The 22013-nt window shown below is 55.5% G+C and overlaps 1 protein-coding gene and 1 pseudogene across 1 annotated transcript; both read right to left on the bottom strand.

Annotated features, from left to right (window-relative positions):
- Nucleotides 1-1217: 1217 nt before the first annotated feature.
- Nucleotides 1218-3608, bottom strand: LOC140680747 (forkhead box protein L2-like; annotated as a pseudogene).
- A 3074-nt stretch (nt 3609-6682) lies between these two features.
- On the bottom strand, nt 6683-21530 carry PIAS4 (protein inhibitor of activated STAT 4). The gene is made up of 11 exons (XM_030256737.4): nt 21415-21530; nt 18332-18758; nt 14778-14862; nt 13611-13652; nt 13234-13324; nt 12807-12935; nt 12254-12359; nt 9877-9950; nt 9251-9411; nt 7444-7574; nt 6683-7023 (listed from the first exon to the last, which is right to left on the bottom strand). Exons 1-11 carry the CDS (start codon nt 21439-21441, stop codon nt 6818-6820), a joined length of 1479 nt encoding a protein of 492 aa, XP_030112597.4. The 5' UTR covers nt 21442-21530; the 3' UTR covers nt 6683-6817.
- Between the last annotated feature and the right edge of the window lie 483 nt (nt 21531-22013).

The raw sequence follows: 22013 nt of genomic DNA, 5'->3' as shown, positions 1-22013 counted from the left end.
GGTTCTCTGGGGTTTTGGGGGGATTTCCTCTATTTTGGGGATGTCCAGGGCTGCACAGGGGATTTTTCGGGGGGCTCCCCCTGTTTTTGGGGTTTTCCAGGGTTGTGGGGGGGGGATATTTTGGGGATTTCCCTTATTTCGGTGGGTCCAGAACTGCACAGAGGATTTTTTGGGGGGCTCTCCCTGGTTTGGGGTTTTCCAGGGTTATGGGGAGGATGTTTTGGGGATTTCCCTTATTTCAGTGGGTCCAGAACTATAGAGATTTTTTTTTTTTTTTGGGGGGCGGTGTCCCCTATTTCGGGGTCTCCAGAACTGCCCAGGGGATTTTTAGGGGGGCTCCCCCTATTTTGGGGGTTTTCGGAGTTGTGGGGGGATACTTTGGGGGATTTCCCCTATTTCGGGGGGTCCAGGAGGGCAAGAGGGGATTTTTGGGGGATTCTCGCCCCGTTTTGGGGTGCCTGCTGCAGTGGGGGGGGCTGTGTCTCAACCCGCGGCCGTGCCTCAGTTTCCCCACGGAACAAGCCGACCCCTCCCTTACAGAATAAGAGCAAAGGGGGGGTCCCACCCCCCCAGTCTGCCCAGTGCCCCCCCCCCCCCAATACCCCCGGCCCCATTAAAGCCGCTTGGGGGGGGCTGCGGGGGGCTTAGGGGACCCTAATCGCGTTTGGGGACAGATGGCCGCGGTTTAAGGAGCGTCAGGGACACATTTGGGGTGTCCCCCCCCCACCCCACTCCCCAAACCCCTTTAAACCGGGGTGACCAACTCAAAGCGGGACGAGGTGACCCCACACCTCAAAAACGCCCCAAAACCGCCCCAAAACCGCCCCAAATGGCGCAGTGCCCCCGGGGCAGCCCCCCCAAAGGGCAGGGCCGGGGTGGGGGGGATTAATTTGTGTCATAATCTGCCTTGTTCGGGGCTTTGGGGGTTTATCCCGGGATTTATGGCCGAGTCGTCTTTCTTAGCGAGACGCCCTAATGCCACTTAACACCTGGGAGCCGCGATTTTCATTAGGGGCGTCAGGGACAATTAGTAAGGGAATAATTAGGGCAGGAGCAGCCGCTGCAGGGTTTAAGCCCCATATGTGCCTGAAGGATGGGGGTGGAGGGGGGAGGATTGGGGGAACCCCGATTTGGGGGGTCCGGGGGGGGTTTGTGTCGGGGGGGGGGTCAGTCCAAATTTGGGTTGTGCCTCAGTTTCCCCTAATGGGAAAGTCCTGTTAGGCAGGGAAGGGGAAGGGTCTCAGTGTCCCCTCGCAGTGAGGGGTGGGGGACACGGGATGGGGACCCCAGGAATGAAAATGGACCCCCGTCCTGGTGACACGGGGGTCAGGGGGTGACCCCTGGGGGGACAAGGGGACCCCCGGAGCTGCCCCTCGGTCCCGGGGGGTCACAGGAAGGGGCCCCGGGGCAGCGGGAGCCGCCCCCAGCCCCAGCGCGGCCGCTCGGGCAGGGGGCACTGGGGGGGTCCCGGGGGTCCCGGGGGGCAGCAGGGGCAGCAGCAGCCGAGGCCATACAGGGCGTAGGGGGGGAAGCAGCCCACGGTCACCCTGCCGGGGAAACGGAGCGGGGGCTCAGTACCCGGACACAAACCCCCTCCTCGGTGACCCCCAGAGCCCCCCTGAGCCCCAGAGCCCCCCAGAACCCCCAGAACCCCCAGAGACCCCCAGGCCCTTAGAGACCCCTGAGCCCCCTGAGTCCCCAGAGCCCCAGAGCCCCCCAGGCCCTTAGAGACCCCTGAACCCCACAGAACCCCCAGGCCTCCCAGAGCCCCCTGAATCCCCCAGGCCCTCAGAGACCCCAGAGCCACCCTGAGCCCCCCAGGCCTCCCAGAGCCCCCTGAACCCCCCAGGCCCTTAGAGACCCCTGAGTGCCCAGAGTCCCCAGAGCCCCCTGAGCCCCCCAGGCCTCCAGAGACCCCCAGGCCCCCAGAGTCCCCTGAGTCCCCTGAGCCCCCTGAGACCCCCAGGGCCCCAGAGTCCCCAGAGTCCCCTGAACCCCCCAGGCCCTCAGAGACCCCTAAGTCCCCCAGAGCCCCCTGAGTCCCCAGAGCCCCCCAGGTCTCCAGAGACCCCCAGGCCCCCAGAGCCCCCAGAGCCACCCCAGGCCCCAGAGCCCCCAAAGCCCTCAGTGCCCCCAGAGACCCCCCAGGCCACCAGAGCCCCCCAGAACCCCCTGAGTCCCCAGATCCCCCCGGTCCCCAGAGCCCTCAGTGCCCCCAGATCCCCCCGTCCCCCAGAGCCCGCAGTGCCTCCAGAGCCCCCCGGCCCCCTGACCTGCGGACACGGCGCCGGGCTCGCCGCCGGTGGTAGTCGCCCTTGGCGAAGTCCTCCAGGTTGGCGGGGTGGATGGCCCAGAAATGGCCTTTGCCATTGTCGCTGCGCCCGGCCTTGACGAAGCACTCGTTAAGGGACAGGTTGTGGCGGACGCTGTTGCGCCAGCTCTTCTCCTGTGTCCAGAGGGGTCAGTCAGGCCCAGAGGGGTCACTCAGGGCCAGAGGGGTCAGTCAGGTCCGGAGGGGTCACTCAGACATGGAAGGGTCAGTCAGGCCCGGAGGGGTCACTCAGGGCCAGAGGGGTCAGTCAGACCTTAAGGGGTCACTCAGGGCCAGAGGGGTCACTCAGACCTAGAGGGGTCACTCAGGGCCAGAGGGGTCACTCAGACCTTAAGGGGGTCACTCAGGCCTGGAGGGGTCACTCAGGCCAAGCCCCCGGCCCCACCATGCCCACCCCACTCCCTGCAGAACCTGGCCTGGGGTCCGGCCACAGGCACCGGTGTTCCCCCTAGGGATTGGGGTCAGCCAACACCAGCAGCTCCGAAATGAGCCCGGAGACAGCGACCCCGGCAGCCCCGAGCTCCAGACAGCACAGATGGATCTCCCACTGGATCTCCCACTGGATCTCCCGATGGATCTCCCGATGGATCTCCCAGTGGATCTCCTGATGGATCTCCCGATGGATCTCCCGATGGATCTCCCGATGGACCAGGCCCAGCGGAGCCGGGCCAGCCCCCCAGCCCAGTCCTCACCCCACAGCAGCACTGCTCACCCCAAACCTGGGAAATCAGGGAAAATTCCCAAGAAACGCTCCCAGCCCAGCCCCACAACCTGTCCCTCACCCCACAGCAGCACTGCTCACCCCAAACCCAGGAAATGGGGAAAATTCCCAGGAAACACTCCCAGCCCAGCCCCACAACCTGTCCCTCACCCCACAGCAGCACCGCTCACCCCAAACCTGGGAAATCGGGGAAAATTCCCAAGAAACGCTCCCAGCCCAGCCCCACGACCCATCCCTCACCTTGTTCTTGAAGTAGGGGTAGTTGTCCATGATCCACTGGTAGATGTCGGACAGCAGCAGCTTCTTCTCGGGGGACGAGAGGATGGCGGTGGAGATGAGGGCGATGTAGGACTGCGCCGGTTTGTCCCCGGGCCCCGGGGGGCTCCGGGCCGGGGGCTCCGGGCTGGGGGCGGCCCCGGCCCCCCGGCCCCCCAGCAGGTACTCGATGGTGAAGGAGGCTCCGGGCGGGCGCTGGGGCGCAGCTGCTGTGTCCCCACTCGTGTCCCCACTCGTGTCCCCACTCGTGTCCCCACTCGTGTCCCCCGTGTCCCCCATGCTGCAGGTGCTGCCGGCAAGTGCCGGTGCTCATGGCCCGGTAATTAGTGCAGATTACAGGGTTTGCTAATTGTGTTTTCACAAACGCGCTGCCCCCAAAGCGGGCTGTTTATCTGGCAAAGCCTCGGCTTTAACGGGATTTGGGCCCTTAAGCCTCATAAATAAAATGATTAATCCGCTGGAGGTGGAGGAATTCAAAGTGGCACCGAGGAGGTGCCCGTGGGGACAGGGCTGGGGGTGCCCGGGGGTCTGGCTGCCCCCCAAAACCCGAGGGAGAACCTGGAGAGGGTTGGGGGTGCCCCACAACCTTCCAGGCTCTGTTTGGGGTGATCCTGGAGACCCTGGGAGATCTTGGGATGTCCAGGGAAACCCTGGGATTGCCCCAGGATGCTCCTGCCGTGCGTGAAAAGGCCCTGGTCTCATTTTGGGGTGAGCTGGGAGCGATCCTGGGAACCCTCCGGAGATCTCAGGAGCCTGGGGGAGATCCTGGGGAGATCCTGGGGGACCCCAGCAAGGTCCTGGGGATCCCGGTGAGATCCTGAGCAGCTCAGGGGGATCCTGGGAAAGCTCCTGGTGACTCCAGGAAGGCTGGGGAGGCCCTGTGGGAAGATTTTCCCTGGAAAGATTCTGGGGATGTTGAGTGAGATCTTTGGGACCCGCTGGGAGAAGGTCCTGGAGACCCCCAGTGAGATCCTGGGAAATCCTGAAGAGACACTAGGGTGAGAAATCCCAACGAGGCGACACAGAATTAAATGTAAATCTTTCATTTTATTTAACAAACACTATAATTTGAAGAATGTGTACTGAGGGAAAGAAAAATAATTTTCTTTTTTTTTGTTTTTTTGTTTTTTTCTTTTCTCTTTATAAAACAAAGAAGAAAAAAAACAGGATATAAGAAAAAAAAAACCAACATATGTACAGGAAGAGCTGGCCAACTCCAACAGAAAGCACTAAAACAAGCATGGTGTTTCCAAACAGTTGCTTGGCCTGGAAAAATTTAACAGCAATTAAATTAGCATAAAAATATTAGGAAAACAACTGGACTCTAAAGCTACTGTGCAGCCAGGGCCGCAAGCACAGAACTTTGTACAGTAAAATTAATTTGGGAGCTCTACCCGGGTTTTTATCAGTTGTTTTCATCCCCCTTTCCCACCCCTACCCCGTTTCAACCTGAAAACATATTGCTTGCAGCCAGGAAGAGAAGGAAAAGCAAAGCCTGGGGCCAGGGGTGTGGGTGTCCCTGTGGGAGAGGGACCAGGAGCTGCTCCGGGTCCCCCCTGCCAGAGCTGGGGAAATGGGGGGGGGTCTCATCCCCACCCCCTGCACGTTCCAGGCCTGCAGACAAACCCAGGCAGGCAGGGAGAATCCCCCTCCCACAGGGACCCCCACCCCATGTGGGAGATGGGGGCTTGGGGGGAGCCCCCAGGCTGGCAGGGACCCCTCCTCACTGTGGGGAGGGGTCTTTGCTTTTGGGCAGGTGGCCAGCGAGGATTTAGGGCAGCTCCGGCTGGACCTCGGGGGCTTTTCCCTCCAGGTGGGATTGGCCACGTCTGGAATTTTCTGGAGTGAGGGGGAAGTGCTGAGAAAGGCACCAACACCCCCTCTCTGAGCCCCCCGGGCTGCTGGGGTGAGGGATGGAGGGTTTGGGGTACCCAGAGCAGGGATAAAGGGGGATGGAGGGTTTGGGGTACTCTGAGGGGAGGAATAAAGGGGATGGAGGGTTTGGGGTGATCTGAGGGGGGGAATAAAGGGGATGGAGGGTTTGGGGTCTGGCAGTGCCCAGCAGCACCAAGCCCCTCGGGGGTCTCTGGCCAGCACCGGGCCCAGGGACACCCCCTGCTCCTCGGCCAGCCCAGGGGCAGGGCCAGCCCCGCCGGGCTGTCCTGAGCTGCGGGGGGAAAAGCCAGCGAGGTCCAGAGCAAACCAGAGCCGGGAGCAGCCAGTGGGAACAGCAGAGCCGGGACAGAAACTCTCCAAGACAAAGTCAAAAAGGTGACGCTTCGCAAACTCAAAAGCAACAACGTTTTGCCACCAAAGAGCACAGGAGGAGCTTTGGCTCCGGGGCCAAAGGCTGGGACAGAGAAGTGGAGGGGCCGGAGCGGCGGCAGCGCCCGGACCCACCCTCGCACCGCCCGGGACGGGCTCGGGACTCAAAGAAACCTGAATTGGAGTTACCGAGGTAGTTGGCTAAAAACTGAGATTCCCCCACCCGGCATTTCTGGAAGGACCCCCTTGCCCTGCTCCTGCTTCGTGGTGCCAGGTGTGCCCAGGTGTGGGGGTGGCCTGCAGGTCACTGTCCCCATCCCAGGGTGTGGGGGTGTCCTGCAGGTCACGGCCGCCGCCTCCAGAACCAACCTCAACGAAAAGGGAATGCGCAGCCCTTGTCAGTCTTCAAAAACACCAAAGTTATTGCACTTCAAAAATACAACAGATCTGTGGTTCGAGCCCCCCAACCTCCCACCCCGCCCCCCCCCCATGGCTTCTGCTCAACTAAAACGAGTCACTACTGCACAAATCTCTACACTTCCCTTGGGATTAGGTTAAAATTCCAAACGTGTCTCTCTCTTTACATGAGGTGCAGAGCTGCTGGAGCTCCGAGCTAGAACAGTGCCACTTCCAAGCGGACATCTCCCCCCGGCACCCCATGCCCCCGCTCCCACCCCTACAAACCCCCCAAATCCTCTCTGGGTTATACAACCCCCGCCCAGAGCCCTCCCCGCTCCCCCCTCCCGCCCCGCCCCGGACTCACACGTCCAGCAAAACCTTTAGATTAATTAAGGAATGGTTAATTAACAAGAGGATCAAACTGCACACGGCTTTGGAGATGCAGGGGTGGGTGTCCTGGAGGTGTGCAGGGGAGCTCCCCCGATCCCGGGATCCAGGTGAGGGAGGATCCTGCCTGGCTTAAGACACTTTCTTTACTTCAGGCTCCAGTTCAGGGTCAGGCTCTGAGTGGGGTCGTTTTCCAACCAAGAAGCAGCTCAATGGTTTTGTTTTGTTTTTTTTGTTTTGTTTGTGTCGTTTTTTGTTTTTTGTTTTTTTTTCTTTCTTTTTTCTCTCGTTTTAATGAGTAATTTGGAATAGGAAAGTCACAGGAGATGAGGGAGGGAGGGAGATGAGGCGGGAGAGGACGTTCTCCCCCTCCTCCAGTTTAATAAGCACCAGAGTATTCAAGTCTGTCCGTTGGGAATTCCAAGCTGTGGCTGCAGTCAGCAGGCAGAGACTAAACCTTTCTCGTAAGAGCAGCGTCGTTTGGGCTGGGGTCCCTCATCGTCATCATCCTCCTCCTCGTCCTCCTCCTCGTCCTCCTCCGAGGAGGAGCTGTCCAGTGTTAAATCCACAACATCCGCCGGGGCTTTGCCGTTCTCGCCGGTGCCGTTGGGAGTGGCCAGGAGCCCGTTCACCTCCGAGGAACCTGCCACGGGGAGCAGGAGTGAAACCAGCCCTGTCCACTCCTGGCTGCTCAGCCTGGACAAGGGAAGGCTCCAGAGCCACTTCCAGAGTCTGAAGGGGCTCCAGGAGAGCTGGAGAGGGATTTGGGACAAGGGATGGAGGGACAGCACACAGGGAATGGCTTCCACAGCCAGAGGAAATACTGGGGAGAAATTCTTCCTTGTGAGGGTGCCCAGAGCAGCTGTGGCTGCCCCTGAACTCCTGGAAGTGTCCCAGGCCAGGCTGAACAGGGCTTGGAGTAACCTGGGACAGTGGAAAGTGTCCCTGCCCACAGCAGGGGGTGGGACTGGATGATCCTGCAGGTCCCTTCCAACACAAACCATTCTGGAATTCTGTGATTTCCCCCAGGGTTTCCAGCCCTTTTTTCCCCAGGGACACTCACCTAGAACCAGGATTGGACACTGAGGGCTGCAGCTCCGCTCCTTCTCGGCTCGGATGGGGCACCAGGAGCCATCCACCAGGTACTCGATCTCATCTGCATCTTCACATTCTGTCAGGATCTTGGAGAGGAGCCTGCAGAGGGGACAGGAGGAGCTGCCACACCCCTGGCAATCAGCAGGGTGTGTGCAGCGACCCTGGATCCCAAAGGAAGCTGCTGCTGGCTCCTGAGCTCGGAGCCCTCGGAGTCACGGACTTTATTCCCCGTAAAACCAGTGCAGTTCTGACGGTGCAAATCCACCCCAGCCCTTCCTGTCCACGCACCCAAAGCATCAACTACCAGCTTAATTAGCTGCAATTAAAGAGAGTTTTGCCTCTTCCCCCAGTTTCCCAGGCACTGCTTCCAGGCAGGTGGCTGCTGCCCCATCCCATGGGACATTCCCAGGGACATTCCCAGAAAGGCTTTGGCAAAAGGTGAGGTATCCTTTGGCTTTAGGAACTCAGCAGTCCAACAAGCAGCACTTCCCTTCCTTCCTAGTTTTATTTCCCAAATCTCCACAACAGCCACCAGAACAACATTCCTGCAACAGGAACACCATGAAAATACACCTGGAATGAGGCCCTGATTGCAGAGGAACTGGGGGCTTGCTTTATTCCCTGTGTCCCACCGTTTGCCTGGGATGTTCATTTGGAAATGCAGCTCTGCCAGGCCTCGCTCGCTCCTGGACTTGAGCACTTTCCTTCAGGAGGAAGGAGAACTCCTTGTGGAAAGACTCCCAAGGTCAGGGAAATTTTGTGGCACCCCGCTGGGAGAGCCTCAGCTTTCCCCAGCTCCTGCAGGAATTGTTCCCACAGCCAATCCCACCACCAGCACAGCAACCACCAAGCTGCAGCTCCCAAAAAGCTGACAAGGCCCTGAGGATCCCAGACCTGACCAAGCACCTCCCTTCCTGCTTGGGAGCCTCCAGCTCTTTCTTGACTCCCAGCACCCAGCTGAGTGCCAGCTTCCCTCTCTCACTTCCAGGGAAGCTGGGAAGGACTTCACCCAACAGAACTGGCATCAAACCCAGCCCTGAGCAGGGACAAAAGTCTGCTGAGCCTTCCCCAGGGACATCCTGCTGCTCCTGGTGCAGGACACGGGCACGGCTGACCCCTGGGGGCTCCACAATGCCACCTCTCACAGCTTCCCCTCCATCTCCCCCTGTCAGAGATCTCCAAGGAACTGGATTTTCCTGTCAGGGTTGGCCAGGGGACAAAGCAAACAGGTTATCTGCGCTGAGGCTGCTCCGGGCTGCCTGGAAAGCCACAGCTCCTGGATCTGCCCCGGGCCCACAAAGGCAGCGACGCCGCAGGAAGCCTCGGCGAGGCTGGGAACAGACTGGTCTGCTCACTTCCCTGTGCCAGGGGAGCTGGAGCTACCCCAAACACGCTCCAAACTCTCCCTGCTGCTGGGGGAACCTGCAGGGGAGGCCAACCACGCAGCCATGAGGGTGGAGATCATTTCCCAGCAGGCAGAAACCACGTGTGCTGTTCCACCAGTCCCTGGCCAGCACCACGAGGACGTCGGTGGTCCCAGTCCACAGAAGGTTCCCAGCATTTGGGGGCACAAAGCTGCTTCCAAACTCACCCCAAAAATGCTGCACCACAAGCCTGTTCTCTCCCAGCACATTCCCACTTGCTCTAACACACTGAAAGCAGAATATCATGTACCAACAGAATAAACTTTCAACGGTTTCAAAGTGAACTTCAACCAAGAGCTGGATGCTGCACCCAGTGGGGAAGGGGAAAGGGCAGAGAGGTGCAAAACTCACCCATCAATGATGAGCTGGTCGTAGGGGGCAGGTTTGTCACACACAGGGCACATCCATGTGGGCTTTTTCTCATTCATCTGTAGGTAGAAGACGGCATCAAAGCACTGCAGGTGTGCACAGGTCTCGGCCCGGCACGGCACCGACAGGCGCATCTTCACCAGCTGTGGGACCAGAGAGAGGAAATCAGCCAGGACACCCGGCAAGGAACCCCCAGACCCCCTCAGAAGGAAAAACACTTGTGAGTTTGCAAAGCCGGTCTGGGAGCATGGTTTGGGTTCTTGACAAAACTGCACTAAAACAGAGCTGGAGCTCCTTGGTTCTGAAGCAAACTGGGAGACTTGGGGTTCCAGTGCCTAAAGGAGAGCTGGAGAGGGACTTGGGATGGAGGGACAGGACACAGGGAATGGCTCCCACTGCCAGAGGGAATATTGGGCAGGAATTCCTGGCTGTGAGGGTGGTGGGCCCTGGCACAGAGCAGCCGTGGCTCCCCTGGATCCCTGGCAGCGTCCAAGGCCAGGCTGGGGCAGCCAGGGACAGCGGGAGGTGTCCCTGCCCGTGGCACTGGATGGTTTTAAGTTCCCTTCCAAGCCAAACTCCAGCTCCAGGACAAGCCTGCAGGGTCTCACCGGACAGATGAGGGACACTCGGACCCCGGTGGTGGCGATTTCACTGTCTGGGTCCAGGCGTAGCTTCTCTTTCACTGCAGGGAGAGCAGAGGACACAGCATTTAACAAAACTCAGCCCTTGGCAACACTGTGCAGCACAGGAGAAGCAGCTCACCCCAGCCCTGGGGTGTTGTTGTATTTTTTACAGGGTGTGTTTGGATCGTTCTCCCTGCCAGGGAGGGAAGGAGCACATGGATTCAGCTCCAGCCTGGGCACAGAGGGGTTAATTCCCTCCTGATGAGGAGGATGGGGGAAATGTCTCTCCTCCGGCACTTCCAGTTCAGAGCAAGTCCCCCCAACAAGTGAGCAGAGAATCAAACTGAGAGGGAAAACACATCCCATCCTTTTCCCATCAGGTTATCAGGCTCCTCTCAGCCCTGCTGGGCTGCCACTCCTCGGCCTCCACGCTGGCCACCCCTTTATTCCAGAACATTCCACAGGAACCACAAACAGCCCAGAGGTACCCAGGCAGACAGCTCAGAGCAAGGCAGCCACGCACAACCAGGCACAGCAGCCATCCAGCAGAGATCTGGGAAGAATCAGATGTTAGGAGAGGAGGAATCCTGCCCCTGCTGCTGCAGCCTGAAAGGAAAACCCAGAGGAGCAGCAGGGAAATCAAAGAAAGCAGCAGATGGGCAGGTCCCACACCAAGGTGCAAAAATCAACAAAACGAGCTTTGAACTGCTCCCCAAGTCCTGAGGAGGAGCTGCTGCTCCCACTGTTGCTGTCTGCAACTGCCTCTGACACTTCCATCACCGTTTTTCTTTGGAGCAAGTCAAGCATTTCTTTTGACCTTTTCAGATCATAACAAGATGTCTCCAGACAATGAGGCTACATGCAGCTCTGCAACACCCAGCTTTAATTAGAGGCTGACTTCTCAGATGTGAAATTCCCAGGAGATTACAAGATTTGGGCTTGTTTTCCTCACATTAGGAGCCTTTTCATCCAAGCTTAATTTTTTATGAAGTTCTTTGTAAGAGCCTTCTCTGCACATCAATTACTGGGAGACACGGGAAGGAGAATTTTCTAGGATGTCCAGATCAGGATTTTAGATCCAAAGCCATAATCTGTTCTCAGGTGATGTTCCTGTATTAAGTTCTACAGAATTTTATGCAAAGCAAGATGAGTCAGCAGTGAGATGTGACTGAAGCCAAAGGGCAGCTCCAGTGACAGGGAATTATTTGCAGAGCAGACCAGAGCTAGAAAAGCAAAGTTTAAGATCTCCTCAGGTTGGCCAGTTCTGGATATCCAAACAACTTCTAAGCACAAAAACACAAAGGAGCTAAAATAAGACATTGCTCTTATTGGGTTTTATTTAAAGTCACCAAATATAAGTGATCCCTGCCCAAAATCCAGGTGTCTGCAGGCTGGATATACCTGGAATCATCACCTTCCCTGTGAACTACCATCCACCTTCATTAGGGGCTCTTCATTAGGAACTGTAGTGACAGGATAAGGGGGAATGGCTTGAAGAGGGGAAATTTGGGTTAAGATGTGCAGGAGAAATTCCTCCCTGTGGGGAGACCCTGGCACAGGGTGCCCAGAGCAGCTGTGGCTGCCCCTGGATCCATGGAAATGTCCAAGGCCAGGCTGGACAGGGCTTGGAGTAACCCGGGATGGCACTGGATGAGCTTTAAGGTCCTTCCAACCCAAGCTATCCTGGGATTCCCTGACAGTTTCTTATCCTTGGGAAGGAGTTTCCCAGGATCTGGACAGTTTTAAAGACCATCAGGATCATGGGGTCAGTTCTCCCACACAGAACAAAACAGTGAGAAGGTTTTGTCCAGCAACAAGAAAAATTGGGAATCTTCCACACTCATGAGCTCCAAGTCAAGAGTCCACCTTGGAAAAGTAATTCCCCTCATTTCCAGTAATGTTTTACATGAGCCTCACACCAGGAGGATTTACCTGAGTGGTTTGGAATAAGCATCTCTGGGGACCATCTCTTCTCTGAAGCTCTCAAGGCATATCAAAGTGCTGCTGCTGACATCCCAGTGCCACCCCAAGGAGTCCCAGGGACTGGGGCAGCAGGACATTGTCACCGGGATCCCTCGCTCCAGGAAACCTCCTTTGGAAATCCCGAGGGTCAGTGCTGCTCATACTGACTCGGCTGAAGGCATGAAGCCCTTCCAGTCACAACGACACCGGCACAAATCCTAAATCCAACTACAGAGACACCAGAGCCACGGCTTTGGGGTGACCTCCCGCGGCTCACACACAGCTCAGCCAGTCTGTTCAGACAAAAAGTGGGGTTTGTACAGCTGCAGGGAGGCAGAGCTGTGGATGGTGGTGGTTACTCCCCAGCAGGCTGCAGACAGGCCCTTCCTGAGCCACTCACCCAGCGCTTTGCAGAGCTCCGGGTGCTTGATGCCGATGGTTTTCAACCTCTGCAGCAGCTCTGCCGAGGTCATCTGCCGCACCAGGTACAGCCCCACCGAGTAGCTCTGGGGAGAGAGGCAGGGGAGGATGAGGAGGCTGCTCTGGGTGCTCCCTGGGCAGCTCTGGGTGCTCCCTGGGCAGCTCTGGGTGCTCCCTGGGCAGCTCTGGGTGCTCCCTGGGCAGCTCCAGGTGCTCCCTGGGCAGCTCTGGGCGCTCCCTGGGCAGCCCTGGGCAGCTCCGGGCGCTCCCTGGGCAGCTCTGGGCGCTCCCTGGGCAGCTCCGGGTGCTCCCTGGGCACCTCTGGGCGCTCCCTGGGCAGCTCTGGGCGCTCCCTGGGCAGCTCTGGGCGCTCCCTGGGCAGCTCTGGGCGCTCCCTGGGCAGCTCTGGGCGCTCCCTGGGCAGCTCTGGGTGCTCCCTGGGCAGCTCTGGGTGCTCCCTGGGCAGCTCTGGGTGCTCCCTGGGCAGCTCTGGGTGCTCCCTGGGCAGCTCCGGGTGCTCCCCGGGCTCTCACCTTGCCGTAGTTGCCCCAGGTGACGGTGATACGGTTGGTGGCCGCCGACAGGTACATGAGGTGGGTGAGGTTGATGGGCCTGCAGGGCCTCTTGGGTTCCACCCCGGGTTTGTTGGAGGGGTAGTAGCCCTAGGGCAGGAAGATTAAATAGAGATATTTATTTTTCACTCAAGGTACATCCACTCAGCCCCAGGTCTTGGGGATGGGGGGAAGGAGCTGAGTACAGCTGGAGCACAAAGTAAACAGGATGGAGACTTTATACAGAACAGTTCATTAACAACATGGCTAATCCATTAAAAAATTAGCTTTAAACTAAGCAGTGCACTTCTACAGTGTGGCATTCATCAGGAAAGCAATTTCCTTCCATGTTCCACAAATTATCCCCCCAGATTCCCCGAATTTTCCTCTCCAGTCCCCCAGTCCTCACCGGCACGGAGCAGTAGCTGTGGTTCACCTTGACGGCGATGTTGGGAGGGTACTGATCCTCCTGAGGGGAACTGGTGTCTGTGTAGCAGATTCTGGGCAGAAACAACACATCCCATAATATCCCAGCACTCTGCACATCCCCAGCTCCCACAGGCCCCATCCCAATCCATGCTCCCTCAGCAGAGCCCATCCAGGTGGGACTCTGCCGTTTCTGCTCCAGGTTCGAAAGTGGAGTTTCAGATGCTCCTGTGAGGCCCAGGAACAAAAGGTTCACTGGAAATTCTCTCTGGAGCCATGAAATCCATGCTGGAACTCACTGGAATATTCCCTCCTCCCCTGCTCTGCCCCTGATGTTCAATGAGCCCAGCCCAGACCTACCTGAGCACCACCTGAACCGATTTCACACCAGGTTGCAACTCCCTGATAAATGAAAGAAAACTTCAAATCAATTATGCAAAAAAAAATCCCTACCCCCAAAAAAATCACCCAAACCAACTGCCAGACTCAAGAACTTCAGTTGCTCCTATTTTTTAAAAATAGAACTTCAAAAAATTACCTCACAGAACTTTATTTAAATGGTACAATTCCCCCTGCAAGTATCAGTGGTCCTGTAATTATTATTTTTTGCCGGATGCACCAAGCTACAGCTTTTCTCTGGGTTTTTAAAACTGTTCAGGTGCCTTCTGGTGATTTGTCAGAATTTATAAAAACTGGGTTTTAAGGTCAGGTTTACCTGACAGTGTTCAAGACTCTCTGTGTTTAATTATTCAGCTGAAACTCTTTATGCAAACCAAGGGACTGAATATTAAGGCCCCACTGTGAATATTGCAACCTCCATCAGGGCTATTCCTGACAGGATTTTAACCAGAATCAGGAAAGAAATGGAAAACACAACAAGGATATTTTACCAGGAGGCAAAATAACCAAGATATTCTTTCTCCAGCTCTTTATTTTATGATAAAGAGAAATATTCAAAGGTTTTATGTTGGATTTTTGGAGGAATTCTTCACGAAGACAGCAGGTCAGCCAAGAGGAAACCTCCCTGCCTGCACTGCCACCTCTGAGGAGAGCCTTTGTTTGACTCAAAAGTTGCATCTGACAGAGGTCAGGGTAAATCCTAATCCGAGATGTTTCCTCGGGCAGTTCCTGCAGCCTCCTCCCCACCGAGGAAGTTTCCTTTCAGATGCAAACAGCCTCACACTCTGCCTTTTGAACCTGGCACAAGAGGAAGGGCTGCAGACACTCACAGCACCAGCTCAGCAGAGAATTTAGGTCATCGATGATTTCATCCCGATTTTCCTGCCCAAATGCACCATTCCAGAGGGAGGTTAGAGCAGCACAAGTGAAACTTAAGGACCTGGCTGGGTGAATTTGCAGTTCCCACTGCCCCCAAAGCTCTTTGCTCTACACAGGAGCAGCCTGATGTCCTCACACAAATCCTGTTCCCTTGCAGAGAACAAAAGCTTCCACAGGCAGGGAACACGGAGGAATTATGGAATTGTGCAGCTGCATTTTCCTCAGCTGTTAATACCCAGTGAGGAGTACCTGGAATTTCTGATCAGCTCCACTTGTCTCGGTGTTAATGCAAAAATGCACGGACTTTCCTGAAGCTTCTCATTATTCTGTGGAACTGAGGAGGGAAGAAAAAAGTGTCCATCAAACTGAGAACAGCAGCTCTGAGCACGAGGTGATTGTTATGCTCTGTTTACCTCCAGGTCTTGTTTTTTCCCACACCCCAGAATTGCAGTTTTCACCTGTTTTGGTAATTCGGCTTTGATTAGAGCTTTGCTCACTGTTCAGACAACCACCACAGGCTTTGGATTTGATTTTTCTCTTTTTTTAAAGATTATTTTTCCTCCCCTCAAATAATTCAAGAGCCATCAGCTCACCACATCAGTGGTGTCACATCCTCAAGAAGCCCAGGAGGAGACCTGAGCCTGACACAAAAGCCCAAAACCAACCAGACTGAGCAGGCGGGTTCTGGAAAAGAAAGAAAACAACCCCAGCAACAAAAAATATTAGCTCAGATAATAAAAAAAGCAACACAAAAAGCAGCTGGAAGAGACAAAACACAACTTCAAACCCCCTGACCTTGAGGGTGGGACAGCAGCTCACCCTCAGAGAGGCTTAAGAGAGCCCAGCATTAACCAGGGCCTTTTGCACACTGATAATTTTAAGATCAAGTGCATTTAATGTGGGGAAAAATGAAGCTTGAGACATGGGAAACTTTTGTTGTAACCTGTACTTCAACCAAACACGTTTTATTTTCAGTTTTGTGTCTCTAAGCAAAGTTCAGACCCTGAGCTGCTGAAAGTCACGGGAGGAACACAGAGAGGAAGTGCTAAAACAGCTTTTTAAAAATTATTTACAATAGCGAGAATTGGGTGTTTTGCTTTGCCTGACTTCCATTGCACGGTTATTCAAAGCCAACAGGATTTCAGAAGGAGGAAAGTGCACTTTCCTATGAAAAAGAGGAGATGAAGGAAGGATAAAACCTCAGCAGCTCTTGGAAGACCTGGTGACAACTTGAGTCACACCAGGTGTTTCCCCTTTGGTCCCTTTTTTGCTTTAAAAATGCAAATGGAACTTGCAAAAATAAAATTTAAAAGTAAGAATTAAGATACCTCTATGGAACTTTTTGTTTAGTTCTAGTTTCCTCCCAAATATCTCCTGACAAAAACAACCAGCAGAAAATAAAACATTTCACGAGGTATTTTTAGCAAGCGAAGATTGAGAAGGACAATAACAAAAAGTAACTTTAATGTTTCTGATTAAGAAACTGCCAATAAACCGAGTCCTGCTGATTGTTCAGCCAAAGACACAGCAAACCTGATTAGGAAAAGTGAGAAGCTGCTCGTGGTTTATTTTGCATTCCTATCAGCTCACTCTTCCTTTAGACAAAAATTAAATTGCTGCTGGAATAGAAACCCAAAAACTGGGAGGTGCAGCCTGGCCGGGCGTGAGACCTGAACATCTGCTGGTGGCCAGCTCCTCCTGGCTCCACAGAAAACTCTGCCAGCAGCAGGGAGATCAGCCAGGAACCCCGGCTGGCCCAGGGGAGGTGTCACCTACCAGGGCAGAGGCTGCCCTAACGAGCCCTGGCTCTGAGCTGGTGCAGGGGACATTTAATGGCACCTCGGAACAAAATCTGGTAATCCCAGGGTGTATCCAGCCTCTGCTGTCTCGGGATGCTTCCACCTCTTGGAAATTTGTTCTCCTTCAAAATCCCATATTGGAATTGCTGACTAACACACATTTAACACTGAACAAACCATTCCTCACACTGTTATAATCTTTGAGCTTGACTCTGGCACTGCTCAGCTGTTTTGTCACAGCAGTTATGCCTTCAAATGAAGAAGAAATTATACAGAATCTGACTAATTAGACCTTTATCTTTTTGCTTCTGCACAATCAAATCTTTATCTATTTTCCCCCTCCAAGCCACAACAAATATCTTTTCAGCAAAGGCAAACCAGCTCAAGTTGTAGAACCATTTGGCAGAGAATTCTGACATTACCACACGAATTTATGAGATGCTCAGCAGAACTCAACTTCTCTGGACACACTGAATTTGCTACCAGAACATTCTATTTAACATCAGTGAACAACATTCCCTGTTTCTCAAAACTAAAATAAAGAAAAATCAGTCTCCACACCCCAGGGAAAAAACTCTTCTTCCAGTTTTACTAGTTACCCATCAAAACACACAGCACTACACACAAATAACTGTGACAAGCACCACAAAAATGTCAAAAATACAGTTTGAGGGTTAAAAATACATTCTCTTTTATCCATAGGATGCTTCAGGTCATGGATTTTTCGTGCTGAAAACCAGCATTAGTGTAGAATATGGCCCCATAATCCACAGGAACCAAACAAGGTGGGCTTCCAAGTTACATCCCAAAGTGACCACCACATTCCAGGTCTGAGGAAAACCACAGGAGCACAGGATTTGGATTGGGAAGGACTTGAAGAATCATCCCATTCCATCCCACAACTTCCACTGCTCCAGGGTGCTCCAGCCTGGCCTTGGGCACTTCCAGGGCAGCCACAGCTTCTCCCTCCCTGTGCCAGGGCCTCCTCACCGTCACAGGGAAGAATTGCTCCAATATCCCATCTACATCTCTCCTCTTTTAGTTTGAAGCCATTCCCTCTTTCCCAGCACTGCCCTTTTCTGTAAAAAGCTGCTCTCCCTCTTTTGTCAGCCACCTGTAAGCACTGGCAAGCCCAGAGATAAATATTCCTCTGTAAATTCTGAGCATGGGGGGAGAGAGAGGGAGAGAGGGGAAAGAGAGAGAGGAAGGGAAAAGAGAGAGAGGGAGTGAGAAAGAGAGAGAGGGAAAAGAGAGAGGGAGATGGAAAAAAAAAAGAGAGGGGAAAAGAGAGACAGAGGGGGGAAAGGGGGGGAAAAGAGTGGGGGGAAGAGAGAGAGAGGGGAAAGAGAGGAAAGAAAGAGGAAGGGGAAAGAGAGAGAGAGCTGAAGGAGATGGTGGGGGAAAAAGAGAGGGAGGAAAGAGGGAGGAAAGAGGGAGGAAAGAGGGAGGAAAGAGGGAGGAAAGAGGGAGGAAAGAGGGAGGAAAGAGGGAGGAAAGAGGGAGGAAAGAGGGAGGAAAGAGGGAGGAAAGAGGGAGGAAAGAGGGAGGAAAGAGGGAGGAAAGAGGGAGGAAAGAGGGAGGAAAGAGGGAGGAAAGAGGGAGGAAAGAGGGAGGAAAGAGGGAGGAAAGAGGGAGGAAAGAGAGAGGAAAGAGAGAGGAAAGAGAGAGGAAAGAGAGAGGAAAGAGAGAGGAAAGAGAGAGGAAAGAGAGAGAGAGAGGGAGGAAAGAGAGAGAGAGAGGGAGGAAAGAGAGAGAGAGAGAGGGAGGAAAGAGGGAGGAAAGAGGGAGGAAAGAGAGAGAGGGAGGGAGAGAGAGGGGAAGGAGACAGTGTGTGGAAGAAAGAGAGGGGGTGGAAAAGAAAAAGAGAGGGAGAGGGGGAAGAGAGAGGGGGGGGGGTCCTCACCACCCTATCCATCAGCCTCTCCCACCTCACGACTTTAGAAATGCCCTTAAAACCACAACTTATTTCCCAACACAAACACCCTCCCCCACCCCGAAACTCACCTAACTCTGTGGGCTTCAGCAGCTCGTCCAGCGTAGTGTAAAAGGGCAACTTGACCAAGCGAACCTCGGGCTTGGCCACTTTGGGGGGCAGCCTGCCCAGTCCGTTCAGGTATTTGCCATAGAGGGCAGGGTAGTCGATGCTGGCGGCGGGCAGGGGCCGGGGCACGGCGCCGCCGCGCTCGTAGGACGAGTGCAGGGCCAGGGCCTCGGCGCGGTGCGGCGCCGGCGGCGCAGCCACCTCCGAGCCCTTCTTGTTGTAGCGAGTCTCGTAGAGCTCCTTGATCTTCTTGAACACCTCGGGGCTGCAGTCGAACTGGACCAGCTGCAAAGCTCGGGTCACTAGCTCGTGTTTTAGTCCGCTTTTACTCCTGCCAACAAAACCCAGCAACATCTGAAGATCTGAGACTCGGAAACTCATCACCATGTTCTGGGGGATAAAAAATTAAAAGATGTTCTCATAGTTATAAAAGGCAAAGGTTTAGTTGTCACTTTATAGCTACAAGGCAAGATATTCAAAATTTCCCCTCAAAAAAAGACCCCAAACCTGTCCAAACCCGCTGCTGTCAACAGATTTTGGCTCCCATTTCTTGTTTGAGCAACGCAAACGCAGAGATCACCCACTGAAATATCACCTGAAGGACAAAACCACCAGCACAGTCATCAAATGACTCAAAAATCACTCGGACAGATGCTAAACATCCCCAAGACAGCCCAGCTGGAAGCAGGAGCGACCTCAAAGCTCTAAACCAAGAGGCCTCACTTGTGAAAGAGCTCATGAGCTCCTTCAGCAGCCTGAGGCATCCCGAATTCCCAGAGAAACACGGAAAGCTTCATCCCAAATGGTGTCAGTGCAAGGCACAGGAAGGAAATCAAAATTAGTTAGGTGAGGCTGAGGTGAACTGGGGCCACCAATCCTGAATTTCTAGATGGGAAAACCCCTCCAGAGTCCTCCCTACATGCAGAGGATCTGTAAAAACCCACATATTTTAGAGCATGCAAGGACATTCAGATTATTGAAGGGAGCAGAGTGTTCCCAGGAGAGCAATGCCAAGCACTTCCCTGCGATCCCAGCCAGGAGCTGCCTTGGTGCAGTTATCAATTTCAGTGTCTGATAAGCAGCAAAACCCAGCTCAGCCTTCCAAAATTCCCTCGCTGTGGCAAGTCTGGCCTGTAACTGTCAGCAGAGTCAAAGGCCACAAGGCAACTTCCCACCAGAAACCAGGAATTCTCCCTGTTAAACCCACAGCTCCAGGCTGGCATTTCAGCTCCCTAAACACCAAACAGCCTTGGAATTGCAAAACAACAGCTTATAAAGTACACAGCTTAGGAAATTCAAGTTGCTCTGGTAGATATTCACTCCACAGCCTCCCTGGTTCGTGGGGAATATGGGAATTCAAGAAGAAACCCCACCAAAAAAATCCAGCAGATCTTCCCCAGCCTCTACCCCACTCTTGAATTAATAATTAATAAAAAAAGCATAAAAGATAATCTAACAATCTTATCATTTCCTGGAATAAAGCAGCTACAGATTTTTTTTTTTTTTAATTACGAAAGCTACAACTGTTTCCAGAAACATTTCACAGCCACTTTTGGATGTGTGGGAATTAAATGAGAGAGAAAATGCCATTTGATTTTCTCCTTTTCCCTTACATATGTCATTTAATCAGAAAACCCAAAAGCTGTTATGTCACTGTCTGTAGTTAGAACTTCTGGGAGTCGTGATGAGTCCCAAAATATCCCAGATGAAGGGAAAAAAAGACTGATGACTAAAGAGGAGAGAAAAGATGTTTAATTGCCAGAAAGTCAGAATTTCAGAGCCCTGGATTCATGGTGCTGCTCCACCAGACACCACCTGTGAAATCCTGGAGAAATCTACTTTGTGCCTCAGTTTTCTTCAACTAAAAAAAAAGAATCAGGATCATTAAGGTTGGAAAAGACCTCCAAGATCATCAAGGCTGATGAAATCCCACCAGGATCATTAAAGTGTGCTAGGAAATGGAGAGAGTCTTGTTGTCCCTGAGGGATTTGAGGCTAAAAGGTGCATTTGGAAAGATAAATCCATCAAGACACAGCGGCAGGAGGTACCAGGGCATCCCAGGAGCACAGGAATTCCTCCTGGAGCACCTCACCAGGAGTCTTGGCCTGGAAAGCGGAGCGGGAGTGCAGAGTTCCCATTTTGAAGGGATGAAGGCCCGGCAGTGTGATGAGATTTGAGCAGCGACACAACAACAAACCCCAGACAAAGCAAACCGAGAGAGCTCCGAGAGCTGCCCCGCGGCACAGGGAGAGCACATGGATCGCCGCGATTCCCGACACTCCCGGCCGCTCCTGCTCGCAGGAACGCCGGTGTGGGACGGCTCAGAGCCCGCAGACCCCTCTGCGGCCACCGCGCTGCCCGGAGCGCGTTCCCGCTCTGGAATTGCAGAGCCCCCCCTAAAAAAGCCTCTCCCGGTGGGATTGCTGCGGCCACCCTGCCCCATCCCTGCCGAGGGGCTGCTCCTGCGGCCGGGGAGCGCTTCCCGGGGAGCGTCTCCTCGGGAACACCGCCGGGGAACGCGGCCGGTGCTCCCCAACCGCGCTCGGCACCGGCCGGTCCCGCGGAGCCGCCATCCCGAGGGCAACGGGAGACGCTCCCGCTGTTCTGCAGGGCACGAACGGCCTGGGGAACACAACTGCGAGCGTGGCTGCGCTTCCCCCGGTCCCGGAGGGGCGCGGGGCCGCCGCTGCCCCCGGCAGTGCCCGTCCCAGCGGACAGCTCCGCACCGAGCCGCTCCACCCCCGGAGCGGCACCGGGACCGCCACCAGCGAGCCTTCCCCGCGGCGATTCGGGGGGAAAGCCACCGCGGGGGCAGCCCCGAGGAACGCGGGCAGCACCGCGGCCCGGTTCGGCGCCGGGAGGTCCGGCGGGGGCTGCGGCCCTGAGGCCGGGGCGGGGCAGTCTCTGAGGTAAAAAAGGCGAAGGGGAGGCCCCGGAGCGCCGCCCCCACGGTTCGCAGCACCGCCCCCACGCCGTGTGCCCGCGCCGGGAGCCGCCCGGTGGCGGCCGGGCCCCGCGGGCGGGGCGGCGGCGCCGCTTCCCTCACCTTCGCCTCCACCAGCTCCGCCGCCATCTTGGGCCTGCAGCGTCCGCCGCGCCGGCCGCCGCCGGGTCACGTGACGGCCTCGCGCCGGGCGGGGCGGGGGGACGGGGAGGGGCGGGGCCGCCGCGAGCGCCGCCCAATCACCGCGCGCGCCTCGGCCACGCCCCTTTCCTCCCTCACGGGCCACGCCCCGCCAGGCCACGCCTCCCCCGCGAGAGTCTTAAAGGGGCCGCGCACCGCGAACCGGAACGGCGGCGGGAGCGGGGATGGGAGCGGGGATGGGAACGGGGATGGAGGCGCCCCGCGGGCACTGCGGGACGGGGAAGGGGTGGGCAGGCGGTGGGTGCTGCCCCCAAGATGGCAGCAGGTGGGTGCCCCGGGGCAGGGCACGGTGGGCTCAGTGCGGCCCCGGTGAGGAGGGAAGCGTTGGGGGATCCAGGAGAGGAAGGGATGGGGATGGGGATGGGGATGGGGATGGGGATGGGGATGGGGATGGGGATGGGGATGGGGATGGAGATGGGGATGGGGATGGGGATGGGTCCCGGTTCCCGGGAAAGCGCTGGGCAGCGGGGGTCTCCTGGCCAAAATTCGCTCCGTGGCAC

The sequence above is a fragment of the Taeniopygia guttata genome, chromosome 28 (assembly GCF_048771995.1).
Source record: "Taeniopygia guttata chromosome 28, bTaeGut7.mat, whole genome shotgun sequence".
Classification (NCBI taxonomy): domain Eukaryota; kingdom Metazoa; phylum Chordata; class Aves; order Passeriformes; family Estrildidae; genus Taeniopygia; species Taeniopygia guttata.
This window is presented reverse-complemented; position numbering and strand designations above follow the sequence as displayed.